At 41.7% G+C, this 15,963-nt stretch overlaps 1 protein-coding gene across 7 annotated transcripts in view; it reads left to right on the forward strand.

The window, feature by feature from the left end:
* The first annotated feature begins 14 nt into the window (after window positions 1-14).
* The window catches only part of ZSWIM7 (zinc finger SWIM-type containing 7), a 31,132-nt gene continuing 15,183 nt past the window's right edge, over window positions 15-15,963 (forward strand). For all 7 annotated transcript variants that reach the window (XR_011523682.1, XM_070563538.1, XM_070563537.1 and 4 more), the window contains exons 1-5: window positions 15-274; window positions 2,314-2,335; window positions 9,214-9,316; window positions 13,729-13,833; window positions 15,200-15,319. Coding sequence is in view for 6 of the 7 variants with exons in the window: in XM_070563538.1 (XP_070419639.1) it covers window positions 184-274; window positions 2,314-2,335; window positions 9,214-9,316; window positions 13,729-13,833; window positions 15,200-15,316 (438 nt within the window). In the remaining variant the exon portion in view is untranslated. The remainder of the gene's footprint in view (window positions 275-2,313; window positions 2,336-9,213; window positions 9,317-13,728; window positions 13,834-15,199; window positions 15,320-15,963) is intronic.

The raw sequence follows: 15,963 nt of genomic DNA on the forward strand, positions 1-15,963 counted from the left end.
CCCGCCGGATTGGTAGGGCCGGGACGTACCAGGAGGAGTCGTCTTTGCCGCCCGCGTGCGCGGTGACGCACGCCGACGTCACTGCGCCTCGCTCCACCCCCGGCCGGCGGCGGGAATGCCTCGGGGGTCTGTCGCAGCGTCGCGCCCGCTTCTCCGTCTGAGGAGGCTGAGGCGTGTGGCGCCATGGCTGGCGCCTTGCCGGCGGTCACGCTGCCGTCTGTGGTGGCGGAGCTTCTGAGCGAGATGGCCGCGGCGGTGCGGGAGGGGGCGCGAAGTACGGGCCGGGGCGCGGGCGTGGCTGCGTCGTGGGCCGTTTGCCTGGGGCGGGGGCGGGAGGCACGGGCCTCGCCCGCGGGGCGCTACCCTCGCCCTGGCCGTCACGTGCTGTTTTCCCTTGTGGTTCTATCTCCAAACCTCCTGGTCGCAAGAAAAAGAAAGGAGAAGAAGAGGTGAAAGTGTTTAGCGTCCAGCGCAGTAGCCCCTGCGGCCGCTCGTCAGGAGCGCGCCGGCCGGGGCGCCGGGGGCCCGCAGGGGCTCACGACTCGCAGAGGTCCAGTTTGGAATTAGTAAACTTGCCTATAGTCCTTATCTCTCAAAATCTTACGTTAATTTTAAAATTAGTCCTCTCATAACGTTTTGTTCAGCAAATAAGTATTTTAGGGCCAAATGCACCGGCGGGCTGCAGCAAACCCGGATGCTGGGGAGGCACCTGGAGCTTTTCTCTGAGCGGCAGAGGGCGCTGAGCGGCCCGCCGGGCGGCCCCGGGGTCGGCGGCGAGCTGGGTGCGGGCGGCGCGGCCGCTGAGGGGCCGCCTGACGACGCGGGCTGGGCCGCGGAACTGCCCCCGGGGGGCTTTTGTTCTAAAGCCGCTGCGCTTTGAAAGGGTTTATCTTGACTTAACTGTTTTTGGAGGATTGAGAGAAGTAAGCCAACTTTTGTTTTTCTAAGTTCAGACTAACACAGTGTGTATGCTTGAAAGAGCAGGCCAGCCAGGTGGGCAAACGTGTTCTGACCCCAGGAAGGGTGGGGAAGAAGCCAGCCCGTTGTCGGCTCGAACAGTGGTTGACAGAAGGGGCTCTGTCCGAGTGGGTTAGTCCGGACCCTGTGACGGCCTCCGAGGGGCCCAGTAAGTGCCCCTGGAGCTCATGGCGCGCCCAGAGGGGCCACTGCCGTTGATCCATGTTTATTGTCAGCAGAACCGTTTTCTGCTATTTTAAAATCTTTGTCCTAGGTAGTCATACACGCTTCCTGACCCCTCTCCTTCAATGGCCGTGTTTTCAGAGCAAGATTCTGCGTTTCCACTCGGATGATGTAAAATCTAGTCACAGCTGAGCTGTGTAGGAAGCTATGATTACGTTTCCTTTCCTGCATAGCTTTTGGTTTTCCCTGGAATTACCAACTTTGGTGGTTGCGTTTGCTTGCTTGTTTAGTGTTCTACCTATTGATCCCTAATTCGGCCTCAGACTCTTTACCACTGTCCTCAGTCTCTCCCCGAGATGCTCAGCTGAGTGCTGTCAAGTTCCTTCTCCCCAGAAGTCTCTCGTGGGGCCTCCGACTCCCCCTGACGGTGGCCTGGCCGTCCCTGGCTGTCTCCTCACATCCGCCTGCCCCGTTACTGTCCTGGGGATTTCCTTTGCCCGTGTTGAACTTTAGTATATCCTACAATTTGCTTTTTCTCGGCTTACTGTCTTATTTTATAGAGCGCGTGCTCTACTGCATCCTGAAAAAGAGTGCATGAGATGTACTTTTTGAGGCTTTGTATGTTTCAAAAGGTTCTGTTTCTATCCTCACACTTAGTTGATAGTTTGGCTAGGTATTGAATTATATGTTGGAAATAATATTTCTTCGGACACCTGAAAGCATTATTGCAGTACCTTCTACTTTCTTAAACCTACTTTAAAGGAGTCTTATTTTAGCCCCCCTGCTTCATCCCCACCTCCAGAGCGATCTGGTGCCACCAGTTGCTGAGGAATTGTTTTGGGGTGGAGGAGTGGATTCTGGAGTGTAAATCAGGTTATTGCCTAGCTCTCCTCATTGCTGGCTTAGGATTCAGTTTTCTTGGGTCTTGTAAATTATTTTCCAACATATTTTGGCGGTTGTTTCTCCCTGTCCTCCTCATCCTTTGGAGTTTATGCTTTTTAAAAAAGCCTTCTATTATAGTTTAGTGGAATATTGGGAAGGGGTAAAATTAGATTCATAGGCTCAACTCACCACCTTTCACAAAAATCTTTTTGGTTATAGTCTTTTAAGATTTTTATGTCTGTGGTCACTGGTTTAACATCATTAACTTTCTTTCCATTTCCTGTTTTACAGTTCCTGATGAGCATCTGTTATCGTAAGTACATCTCCTGTCGTACTTTTTTTTTTATTGAGTTACTGATAGATTACAGTCTTGTGAAATTTCAGTCGTACATTGTTGTCCGTCAGTCATGTTGTAGGTGCACCCCTTCACCCTTTATGCCCACCCCCCATCCCCCCTTTCCCCTGGTAGCCACTAATCTGTTCTCTTTGTCCACATGTTTAAATTCCTCACATGAGTGGAGTCATACAGAGATCGTCCTTCTCTATCTGGTTTATTTCACTTAACATAATTCCCTCAAGGTCCATCCATGTTGTTGCAAATGGGACAATTTGGTTCTTTTTTATGGCTGAGTAGTATTCCCTTGTATATATGTACCACATCTTCTTTATCCAGCCATCTGTTGATGGGCACTTAGGTTGCTTCCACGTCTTGGCTGTTGTAAATAACGCTGCAGTGAACATTGGGGTGCATAGGACTTTTGGGATTGCTGACTTCAAGCTCTTTGGATGAATACCCAGTAGTGGAATAGCTGGTTCGTATGGTAGTTCTATTTTTAACTTTTTGAGGAATCTCCATACTGTTTTCCATAGTGGCTGCACCAGTTTGCATTCCCACCAGCAGTGTATGAGGGTTCCTTTTTCTCCACAACCTCTCCAACATTTGTTACTATTAGTTTTAGTTATTTTTGTCCTTCTAATGGGTGTAAGGTGATATCTTAGTGTAGTTTTGATTTGCATTTCCCTGATGATCAGCGATGATGAAAATCTTTTCATGTGCCTATTGGCCATCCGTGTATCTTCTTTGGAGAAATGTCTGTTCATGTCTTCTGCCCATTTTTAGATCGGGTTGTTTGATTTTTTGTTGTTGAGTTGTGTGAGTTCTTTATATATTATGGATATTAAGCCTTTGTCGGATGGATGACTTGCAAATATCTTTTCCCAGTTAGTGGGTTGTTTTTTTGTTTCAATCCTGTTTTCCCTTGCCTTGAAGAAGCTCTTTAGTCTGATGAAGTCCCATTTGTTTATTCTTTCTATTGTTTCTGTTCTCTGAGAAGACATGGTGTCCGAAAAGATCCTTTTAATACTGATGTCAAAGAGTGTACTGCTTACACTTTCTTCTAGAAGCCTTATGGTTTCAGGTCTCAGCTTTAGGTCTTTGATCCATTTTGAGATTATTTTGGTGAATGGTGAAAAAGAATGGTCAATTTTCATTCTTTTACATGTGGCTTTCCAGTTTTCCCAGCACCATTTGTTGAAAAGACTTTCTTTTCTCCATTGTAGGCCCTCAACTCCTTGGTCAAAGATTAGCTGTCCATAGATGTGTGGTTTTATTCCTGTGCTTTCAATTCTGTTCCATTGATCTGTGCACCTGGTTTTTGTATCAGTACCATGCTGTTTTGATTACTGTAGCTTTGTAGTATGTTTTGAAGTCAGGGATTGTGATGCCTCCAGCTGTGTTCTGTTTTCTCAGGATTGCTTTAGCAATTCAGGGTCTTTTGTTGCCCCATAAGAATTTTAGGATTCTTTGTTCAATTTCTGTAAAGAATGTCATTGGGATTCTGATTGGGATTGCATTGAATCTGTAGATTGCTTTAGGTAGTATGGGAGCGTTATTTCTTCTTGATGAAGTAGCCCTTTGATCATTATATATTGGCCCTCTATGTCTCTCTTTACCTGCCTTATCTTGAAGTCTGTTTTGTCTGATGTAATTATTGCGACATCTGCTTTCTTTTGTTTGCTGTTAGCTTGGAGTACTGTCTTCCACCCCTTCACTCTGAGCCTGTGTTTGTCCTTGGAGTCGAGTTGTGTTTCCTGGAGGCAACAAATTGTTGGATCTTGTTCTTTAATCCATTTTGCCACTCTGTGTCTTTTTATTGGAGAGTTCAGTCAGTTTACATTGAGGGTGATTATTGACGCGTGAGGGCTTAATGCTGGCATTCTGATGCTCATTTTCCAGTTTTCCTGTGTTTCCTTTGTTTCTCGTCCTCTGTGTTTTAGCCTACCCATTGACTTCTGCAATTTCTTATGCTGGGTTTCTTAGATTTTTCCTTATTTATGTTTTGTGTCTCTGTTCTGTTTTTTAGTTCAGTGGCTACCCTGAAGTTTCAGAATCTCGTGTATAACATAGTCCGTTTTCTGGTGGTCTGTTACTTACTTAGCCTAGACCGTTTCAGTCCCTTTCCTCCTCCCCTCCTAAATTATTATTTTCATCTCTTATTCCAACTTGTGTTGTGAGTTTGTGGTTAGAGTGCTAAGATTGTCTTTGCTTTGGTGGTTTTCTTCCCTTTATCCTAATGCTATAGTTGAATGTTTGCTATCCTATTCAGATTCTATCTGTCTCCCTACTCTGTGTTTTGTGACCGCTTTCTCCCTTTTTTCTTTTTTCAGATATAAGAGCCTTCTTGAGGATTTCTTGTAGTGGAGGTCTTGTGGCTACGAAGTCCCTTAGCTTTTGTTTGTCTGGAAAAGATTTAATTTCTCCCTCATATCTGAAGGATGTTTTTGCTGGATAGAGTATTCTTGGCTGAAGATTTTTATCCTTTAAAGTTTTCAATATGTCACTCCAATCTCTCCTAGCTTGTAAGGTTTCTGTAGAGAAATCCACTGAAAGTCTGATGGGGGTTCCTTTGTAGGTTATTTTCTTCTGCCTTGCTGCCCTGAGTCGTCTTTCTTTGTCATTCATTTTTGCCATTTTTACTTCTATATGCCTTGCAGTAGGTCTTTTTACATTGACAAATCTAGGAGATCTGAAAGCTTCCTCCACACACATTTCTCTCTGAATCCCTAGATTTGGGAAGTTCTCTTCTATTATTTCATTGAGCACACTTTCTGCTCCATTTTCCTTTTCCACACCCTCAGGAATTCCAATTATTCTTAAGTTGCATTTTCTCATTGAGTCAGCTATTTCTCAGAGATTTTCTTTGGTTTTTTTAATTCTTAGTTCTCTTCCTCAGTCTGGAGGCATTCAGTCTGTCTATCTTCAGTTATGCTAATTTACTCCTCTATTGTGCCTACAGGGGCATTCAGGGAATCCATATTCTCTTTTATCTGATCCATTGTATTTTTCATCTCTAGTATTTCTGAGTGATTCTTCTTTATAGTTTCAATCTCTTTTATGAAGTAACTCCAGAACTCATTGACTTGTTTCTCTATATTCCCCTTTACCTCATTGAGTATTTTGATGATAACTATTTTGAATTCATCTTCACTTAGTTTATCTATTTCCAAGTCCTCAGGACATACTTTTGTGTTTTTATTGTTTTCCTTGTGGACTGGAGCTTTTATAAATTGCTGGATGGTAGAGGAGCAGTTTTTGCACATGATGTGATTATTTGGTTGCGGTTACAGCCTGTCACCACTAGATGGGGGTCGAGAGCCACACGTTCTGAGCCCTCCACCTTCAGCTGGGATGGTGGCGCGCAGTGCAGGTTGGGGGAGGAGGGGCACTTTCTCTTGTGCGCCCGACCTGCATTTGGATCAGCTCTTGCTCTCTGGTCTCCCAGGTCCCTGGCTTGATGGGGTCCCCCCATGTGAAAGCTTTCCCTGTTAGAGGGTTTCTGCTGCACAGGCAGTGGGAGTCCTGGACGATTCCACGGATGTGTGGCCCCTCCCCTGCTGCTTCCGTCCCTTGGCAGTGATCCCAGTCTCTAGGAGGGTGAACGAAGTTCTCTCTTACCCCGTTCCAGCTCCTCCGACAGCGGCTCCAACCTCTCTACCCTCCATCGTTTGGCTGCTGCAGGTCTCTGACAGTTTCTGTTATTAGGATTTTTTTTTTTTCGGTTGGAAAGCAGTTGCTCTTTTTGGTTGTAATTTGGACGGAAGAGAGTCCTGGGTGAGCTCACCCCGCCATGTTGCTGACGTCACTCCGTCCTTGTTTTTTTTTAACCATTAACGTATTTTAAAAGCTAAATCCTTTCAACATCAACTCTTGAATTTTTTTTCTTTTTGAGAAAGATCGGCCCTGAGCTAACATCCACTGCCAATCCTCTTTTTGCTGAGGAAGATTGGCCCTGAGCTAACATCTGTGCCCATCTTCCTCCATTTTATATGTGGGACACTTGCCACTGCATGGCTTGACAACCAATGCTAGGTCTGTGCCTGGGATCCGAACTGGTGAACCCCACGCTGCCAAAGCGGAGCTCACGAACATAACCACTATGCCACAGGGCTGGCCCCTCAACTCTTGATGTTTAAAAATATTCTTACTAAACTAGGAACAATATTTTCTCGACGTGATTGTTAAACATCTGTCTCAAATGAATAGCCAACACCATATTTGCCAGCACAAGGCACTCCCGTGTTGTCCTATGCCACTTTTGTTTAACGTTGTTCTAGAAGTTGTAGCTGTTACACTAACACATGAAAAAGAAATCAGCATACCTATCTTCAAGGAAAGACAATTATCATTATTTGTAGATGATATAACTACTTTTTAAAAACCAAGAGAGGGGCTGGCCCAGTGGCACAGTGGTTGAATGCGCACATTCCGCTTCTTGGTGGCCTGGGGTTTGCCGGTTCAGATCCCAGGTGCAGACATGGCACCGCTTGGCAAGGCATGCTGTAGTAGGCATCACACATATAAAGTAGAGGAAGATGGGCACAGATGTTAGCTCAGGGCCAGTCTTCCTCAGCAAAAAGAGGAGGATTGGCAGCAGTTAGTTCAGGGCTAATCTTCCTTTAAAATTTTTTTTAAAAATTAAAGCCAAGAGAATACAATTTTTTTAAAAAATACAGAACTTCAAAATTGTTTTCTTTCATACACAAAGTTAAAAAATATAATTACTTTCTCAATAGCAATAAAAAAGTGAAAGCTACCTAGGAATAAGTGACATTTAATTGCATATATACCCTTATATTTACAAGTCCAAGAGGATATACACCAACCTCTATCAGTGATTATCTCAGGGAAGGAAAGAGCTGAAATTTAGAAAAGCGTTTTAACCTTTTCTCTATTAAGTTTTTTACAAATATTATACATTATTAGAAAAAAGTAGCTACTTATAAAACAAAGAAAATAGGCAAATAATAAAAGAATGCAAACAAACCTGGAAACAATCTAATTATTCAAATTAGGTTTGTAAACTCTAATCCCAAAATAGAGTTTGGGGGAAGTAAAAATAATTCATCTTTACAGTGGAATTCTTTGTAACCATTAAAAGTGATATAGAAAAATACTGCATTCAAGAGACATTTATAATGTGTTACAAAATGTACAGGGAAGGTTGAAAAGATTCTTTTTAGATCCATTTTTAAAGTTAACTGTGATTATCTCTGATTGATAAAGTTACCACCACATTTTATCTCTCTGTTTCTTTTTTGTCCATAGATGATCTTCATATGCTTAATGTAAAAAAAATTTTTAAACTCTCCCCATTTCAGTAGTTTCTCATATAAAGAAACTAGTTTTTTGGAAAATGAAGAAGCTGAACATTTTAATTTTGAAGTCTTAGTGGTTCTGTCTTCTTATTTTGTATAAAAATCATCTGGGTTCTTTACAACATTAACTTTTCAGTTTTAGTTCATTTTATTTTCTAGTTTATAAAAATAACCTATATTCGGGGAAAAAAAGTTCTTAGAAAATAAAACATAAAAAGCATAAACAATCATACCACCCAGTGATAATCACTGTTACATTTCAGTTTATTGCCTTTTTAAAAAATTAAACATTTTGAGATAATTGTAGATTTTCTTAAGAAAAAAATTTTTACATGATCGAGAGTTTCTAAATATACAATTTTGTGCCCAGCCTTTCTCACCTAATGTAAGAATTTTCCCACAAATCAAGTTTTTTCCTGATAAGTCATTTAACAACTGGATAGCCTTTATTATTAATCCAAAAAGTACAAATTTAACACTCATCAGATGGTCAAACATGAAAAAGTCAGATAATACTGTGTTGGTAAGGACGTGGAGAAAATAGAACTCCCATCAGCACTGATGGGAGTGCTGTTTCCACAGTGGAAAGCTGTTGGCGACACCTGTTAAAACTGAAAAATGTGCATATCCTAAGACCCGGCAATTCTACTTTTACTTAACATAAGCAGGAAGAATTCTCATATGTTCGCCAAGGGACATGTGCAGGGATAATTGAATATTATTTATAATAGTATAAAATGGTAACAATCAGAATGCCCATCAACAGGGTGTGTAAAAAGTAAAATGTAGTATGTACTTACAATGGAACATTATTCAAAAATTGAATTTAGGGGCCGGTCGGGTGACATAGCGGTTAAGTTCGCATGTTCATCTTCGGCAGCCTGGGGTCCACTGGTTCGGATCCTGGGTGTGGACATGGCACTGCTTGGCAAGCCATGCTGTGGTAGGCATCCCACATATAAAGTAGAGGAAGATGGGCATGGATGTTAGCTCAGGGCCAGTCTTCCTCAGCAAAAAGGAGGATTGGCAGCAGTTAGCTCAGGGCTAATCTTCCTCAAAAAAAAAAAATTTAAAGAAAATATATTAGCAGCATCATTTTCAAAAGCACATTAAATGGAAAAGAACAAGTTGCAAAAAAAGCTTGCAATATACCTTTTATGTTTTAAAACTTATAAAACAATGCATTTTGTATATGCATGTGCATGTATATGTGTGTGTGTATGCACACACACATATACTATGCGTAATAAAATATGAAAACATGAACAGGAAGGAAACCAACAAATGCACCTGATTGCCTCAGGGATGAAGGGAAATTGGGAAGGATAGGAAGCACTGCAAAGTATACAGAGGGCTTCTTTATCTGTAAACAACATGTTAACGTTTATTCTGGGGGGTTGATTACATGAGTTTTGCTATATTTTTTTCCAAGTTAAAGTGAGTTAATTTTTTTTAAATACTGTTATCCTTCAGGTCAAGTTACTGAGGTGACTTTGAGAGTCAGGCAATCTAATCTGAAGCCTTCCTGTTTCCCAGGCTGAAGTTTGTCTTTGGCTCATCAGCCATCCAAGCCTTGGACCTAGTTGATCGGCAGTCCATCACCTTAATCTCATCACCCAGCGGGAGGCGTGTTTACCAGGTAGAGATCTAGATGTGGGGATACCCCTTGGGACAAAATGTTTTCATGAATCTCTATTAGAAGTTGGTAACCAGCTTTAAGTATTTCCTGAACTGTTGAAAAGCATTTGACCCAATTTGGTAAAATTAGTGTATTAGTAATAAAAATAAGATAAATATGACCTATTAACTCTACCTAGTAGCAGTGTGTACTACCAACAATGATGTGGAGAGGCTCTTTTCTCAGGTCTAATGGAATATAATTGACTTTTGCATTCCCATTGTTTGAGAATAGAGGCGCTTCCCCCACCCCCCAAAAAAACGTGTTGAGATCTTCACCTTGTTCATTATCTCTTGCTTACAAGCAAAAGCCAAAATGCATTTTGAGGCCCTTGTACATGCTTGGATTCATCTATCAAAAATGATCTTTCAAAACTGTTGTCAGGAAGTATTTATTAAGGGTCAAATTGTGCTGAATGCAGGCAGTCTACTTGGACCTCAGTTTTGCCCTCTAAAGCGTAAGATAGGTAGATTTGTAGAGTAACAACCTCTTATCAGACTCTGAATTACTTTCATGTGTTATTGATAATTCTCACCAAAAGCCCAGCAAGGTATTTATTTTGCAGGAAACTGAGACGCAGAAAAGTAAATTAACAGTCACGTCTGGCAACTAGGATTTGTAACTGCTATCCCACACTGCCTGTCTATATAAGCAGTGGGCCAGACTCCAACCCATCCCCATCTTCCACCCCCCGTTTAGCTATATGAGACAATGGTAAGTGCAGGTGGGATTGAGGGAAGGGAATATTGTGAATGAAATAAAAATATTGGCAGTGGTCTGCAAAACTTTGTTTCTGGCTTGGAACGGGTAAAAAAGAAGTCATCTGCTCTTGTAAATAATCCAGGCCTTGCTGAAGGCCAGAAAAGAGGAAATTTTTCAGTGTTTGGATTCTGGTTTGTTTACAATGAATTCAGAGCTGAAACCACATCAATTAATTCTTAGTGAGTGAATGGCTTAAAGCCTGCTTCGGCAAATAGGTGCCTTTGCTTAGTGAATTAACTTGCTATTCCACATTGTAGCATAACTTAACTGACCTGGCAAAATCTTCATGCATTTCTTCATTAAGGAAATGGGGTAATTAGTATTGAATGCTGCAGTGAAAACTTTTGTTCTATATTTACTTAAAAGAGACTGCCTATTAGAATTTTCTCATGGTGAATTTATCAGTTAATAATCAGAGTTATTAAATGATGTTCTTTGTACCTGAGGAGGTGTTTCCATTTTCTTTTTTCCTAAACGAGAAGGGCCCTTGAGTTTTTCCCATGTCTTTTAGTTTAAGATTTTTTTGTCTCAGTTCAAATGTTAGCATAACACTTGACTTGTGCAAGCAGACTTCTAACTGTCCTCTAGTTCTGTGATCTAGTTATTAGTTAAACTCTTAAAGATTTTGCTTGAAATATTTTAATTATTGACTTTTTGTTCCTCCCACGCTTACTGTGACTTGTTTAGTTTTCGTCATTCACATCCTGTATTATGTTACATTGCTTTATTTGTCATAAAAATGGTAACTTCCTAGAATTGTGGCTGTTAGCTTGGACTTTGAAGTAAATGAGGCTTAGAAATCTTATATACACCCTCACATTAACTCCGAAATTTCAAAGGCTTACAAAGACAAAGTTTTATATCTCATTCATGCTGCATATCCATTAAGAGTCAACTGTAGCCGTGCTTCAAAACATCTTCACTCAGGGATCCCAGTTAGTGGAGCAGCCCCTATCTGGATCATTGTGGATCTCATAGCAGAGAGAAAAGAGGTCATGGTATGTACCAATTTTTAATGTTTCTGCTTGCTCACATTTCACTGGCCAAAGCAGGTCACATAGCCAGACTGTATTTAATAGGGCAGGAGTGTATAATCTTCTTTCAGAGAGAGGCATCAGGCATAGGGAACAATAAATAATACAGCTGACCACTGTGATAGATCCTAAGAGGCTTGGAGCAGTCATAAAATAAAACTACTTGTCGGGGGCCGGCCCGGTGGCACAGCAGTTAAGTGTGCACATTCCGCTTTTAGCGGCCCGGGGTTCGTCAGTTCAGATCCGGGGTGCAGACATGGCACTGCTTGGCAATCCATGCTGTGGCAGGCGTCCCACATATAAAGTGGAGGAAGATGGGCACAGATGTTAGCTCAGGGCCAGTCTTCCTCAGCAAAAAGAGGGAGTTTGGCAGCAGATGATAGCTCAGGGCTAATCTCCAGCCGCCCCCCCCCCCCCCAAAATGTGCTTGTGAATGGATGACCATCTAGGTGGGTCACCCTCCTTAGAACCTAACGGAAACCATAGCAGACTTCTTTCACGTGAGGTTCATACAAGTCCCGTCATGGGTCTGAGTATCCTCTTTTCTGTATGTTTCTTTTTTTGAAAGCTCTCTCCTTCTGGAAATAAACATCTCGGACTATGAGTTGGAGGACTGGGGGCAGTTCCTGTAAGAGGAGGTCATTTTTCCATTGAAGGGTGAAGGAATTGAAGTAGATGATCCCTAAGGTCAATTTCCAGTCTAAACATTTCTAACTCAGATTTTTTGCCTGATTATTGGGTTCATTAGTTGTCCACTGTTAGACAAGGAATAAAAATTCAAAATTTATTCTCTCTTTACAGTATTTACTGCCTGTGGTGGCTGAACATTATACTTTTGTCTTAGCCAGGCTTTGAAAGGTTCAAGCCAGGGAAGCTCTGTAGAATTTCCCCCCTTCCCTAAGTCACCAGGCGTTTATTCAGTTTATTCAGTTCTGATGATTTGGGGACCCCATGATAAGAAGGAACCAGTAGACCATTCAGGTCAGTGTAGAATTCCTACACTGCTTAACTTTAAATCTAGAGAGAAGAGATACAAGAGATAACTAAAGGAAGAATAAATCTAAAGTTTTATTCATTGGTAATAGTTTGGAGACCCAAGAATTGTTCATGTCACTGCTGGATGTTGGTGGGTTTTCTTCCAGGATTGAGTGGAAAACAGTCTGATTTAATGCTCTCCCTTCAGTTTAAGTTTTCCAGACAGACTAGGGGAATTCTTCCACTGACACTCAACAGTCTAGGTGATATGTTTAAAACATTTCAGCACCTCGAGATTGGAATTATGTAAGATGTGATTTTTTCATACCTAATTTGTAACTGGGGCTGCAATTTTTAGTGGATACAGTAGGCATCTTCTTACCCAATCATTGGACATTTCTGGTAATCTAGCACCCCGCAAGGAATTCTACTGACTTTGTCAAAAAACCATAGTGACGTGGCTGCATCACATAAATCAGTGGACATTTGACAAACAGAAGCCCTACGGCAAATTCCTAAGTGACAATTCATTGTAAAAAACCCATGGGATGTTTCACCTTCCCTTGGATACTAATTTTACACTTCCAGTTTGGAAGTTAACTCTAGGAATGAAGCCCTCACCGTTTTTATTTTTGGCTGCTTAGTGGTAGAGAGACTGAAGTGATTCCTCCAACAGTTTGTCCAATCATACTACAGACACATCATAATTTCCCTATATGTCTCCTTTTTGTCCCTTGACTGCCAACAAAGCTGTTTGTTCTTGGACTGGGTCTCTTACTAATCCCTCACGTATCTATGTCCTCCTTCCATCCTGCTAGATGCATAGGCAGATCTGGGCTTGCCTCTTTCTGAGACCTCCATCCGGAGCAGCTGAGTCATGCCTTTTGCAAGACTGTTGGCTTTATTCTCCCTGCTCAAATGCTTTTTTTTTTTTTTTAAGTAGTAACTCATTGATTTATATACATTTTCTTATTAAAATTCACAGCAGGCTGTTTGCCAAAATTTGGAGGCCGAGGTAAGCTAATAAGCAGCTGAGCCAGGAATCCAAGCCGTGCCTGATTCCAGAGACACAGATATTAATGATGATGGCTCTCCATCTCCTGAGACATCAAATGCTTTTTGAAAGCCTTCTCACTTTCTTCTGAAGACCTATCAGTCTGTCTCACTGCTTACCCTTTTCCTGTTTTCATACTCTCTTGAGGTGTGTGGTGGAAGCTTTACACATATGCTGTGAAATACCAAAGGTTAAGAAACCACAATAAAGTGTAGGTGAGGGAAGCTTTCCCTCTTTATAGTTAACCCTTGGAGTAGGCCCTCTCAGTCACTAGGCAAAGGAACAAAGTAGTTTGTCTGGATGATTTACTTAGCCTGAATCTCTTCAGTTTCATTGTATGACGTCCTCAAGTGCAGAAAACTGAGAAGGAGGGAAGAGTCTGCTCACGGGGAAGTTAAGTTTCCACTTTTGTGTAAAACATTACTGTAGTTCTTCCCAGTGCAATTTGCAGAGTAACTCTGAATCACCAGATAGATAAATTCAAGAGAAGGAAGCAGTTTTCCAGCACACCTTTTGAAGTGTGATGCCATCTGTCCTTTTTGTTCTAGGTACTTGGAAGTTCTGGTAAAACATACACATGTTTGGCTTCTTGTCATTACTGTTCATGTCCTGCATTTGCCTTCTCAGTGCTACGGAAGAGTGACAGCCTACTGGTAAGGATGTGGAAGGCTCTTTCCACTGCAGTCAAATTAAGAGAAATTATTAGCCCTTTCTGCACAGTTTGAGTTGTACAAAATGGGAATTTTACTACGTGTTGAAACAAATCATGTTATTTTCCTTGACTTTAGTTAGTCATCTCTTTTGGGTTTACCCCTCCAAAATGCAGAGTCATTTTTAGATCTACATCAGTTTCCCAATGTTTTATTTAAAAGGTCACAGATGAAGCTTTGGGGAGGGCAATAAGGTGATCCTGAAAGTTGGCACTTGGGGAATTAGATGGCCCAATAAAATATGAACTAAATTGAATGTTGGCAACTTTTGCATATCCCCAGCTCCAGTCATGAGGTGTTTCTTCCCTGCCTGTATTACAGGCTGGCCCTTAGCCACACTTGACTTTCCATGAGGTAGGAGAGCACATTGATGCCTTTGCCAATTTTACAGTAGTCCAGAGCATCAAGTAGGAACAAGACATACTCACACAACTCCTTATTCCAAAGGAGAAAGCACTACCCACCAGAGAGCAGGTAGCTATTTTTTAAGTCTTACCAAAGAAGAAAATTACAGCATCCATTCCATTCTTCCCCTTTCTTTTACGCTAACTTTGTAAACATCTTGGGAACTGGGTGGCAAGTTGGGTGTCTCATTGTACAGGAGGCCACATTCATAGCTCATTTGCCATAAGTTTATTTCACCTGTAGAATGACAAGATTAAACCAGGGCCCTTTTAATATCTAAAGCTGTGTGTTGTGTGATATAATGTTCAAAATAGATCATCTCTCCAGAGGTGTGTACAGGCTGATATATGTGAGAGTTCTGCCACCCCACCCCCCAGGAGTATAACACAGTGGTTAAGGGAGTAGACTGTAGCTCTGAGCACAGGGCTAAAGTGGAGATAAGACCTGTCTTGATGGGGTAGCTGTCAGATTTAATGAGATAATCTATGAGAAGCACTTAGCAACACAGCAACTCAAGAATGTTGACCATTGCTATGAACATCTTTCTGAAGGCAGGAAGAAAGAAATGTAACTTAGGGCTAAAATGGGGAGCCCGTCTTGGTTTTCAATGTGGGTTATATACCCTGTACCTAAACTGGGTATATACCCTGTGGGGTTATATACCCTGTACCTAAGCTGGACCTAAACTATTTCCTAAAACAACAGGCAGTAAAACTTCCTTTGTCCCCTCTGACTTCCAGAAAGAATACGTCTGTCTCATCTTATCTGCAGTTTTTAGGCAATGAGTTAAAGGCCCATAATCTGTGTGCCCCACTCCTTTTCCTACTAAATGTGATGGTAGTGAGAGATCTTGGTTAGCCTGGCCCTGCTGATTTCTAATCTGTTTGTGTGTTTTGTATTCCAGTGCAAGCATCTCTTGGCAGTTTATCTTAGTCAGGTTATGAGGACCTGTCAGCAGCTGAGTGTCTCTGACAAGCAATTGACTGACATATTATTGACAGAGAAAAAAGAAGAAGCATAAAAGGTACAGATTGAGCATCATTATCTTTGAAAATAGAAGTCCTGGTAAGAAATGCATTTAACCTATTGTGGTTCACGTGGAAGAGAGGTGAAGTAGACCTTCCAGAGACTTCTTGTTACTGTCCCTTTTCCCTCCTGGACTGCAGAAGGGACTGTGGGTTGGAACCCAGGATGTGTGTATAGTCTGAAGCCTTTGCAAGTCTCCTCATGATAAATCTAAACCAAACCTGAGCCCCTTGGGTGAAAAACTTCCTAAATGGAATCAAGCATTTTAGACTCAAAGCCTAATATCGTGTCCACAGTTAGTCAGATTCTTAAGTACCTGAAGTACTAGTAATTTTGAGGAGGTTGGAAAGGTAGATGAAACTGAGTAAGATGAAGTTTAGATGAAGAAGCATTAGTTCCTTTTCTTAGGTCCAGAAAATTATTCTGCAGCAATAAAAGATCAGAGCAGAAATGTGGTCAAACAACAGCAAGTATAGAAAGACTTAGGGCTTCTGGTTTCAGCGACCTGCAGGTGTCTGTTGGTGTTGGTGCCTATTTCAGATATCTGTGGTCAAGGAGGCTTTGTTGCTGCAAAGTTAGTGTCTAGAACAAAGGTAGTGCTGGTTTTGCTCTGCATGCATTTCTGAGCTTTATAACAAGCCA

The sequence above is a fragment of the Equus przewalskii genome, chromosome 10 (assembly GCF_037783145.1).
Source record: "Equus przewalskii isolate Varuska chromosome 10, EquPr2, whole genome shotgun sequence".
Taxonomy (NCBI): Eukaryota; Metazoa; Chordata; class Mammalia; order Perissodactyla; family Equidae; genus Equus; species Equus przewalskii.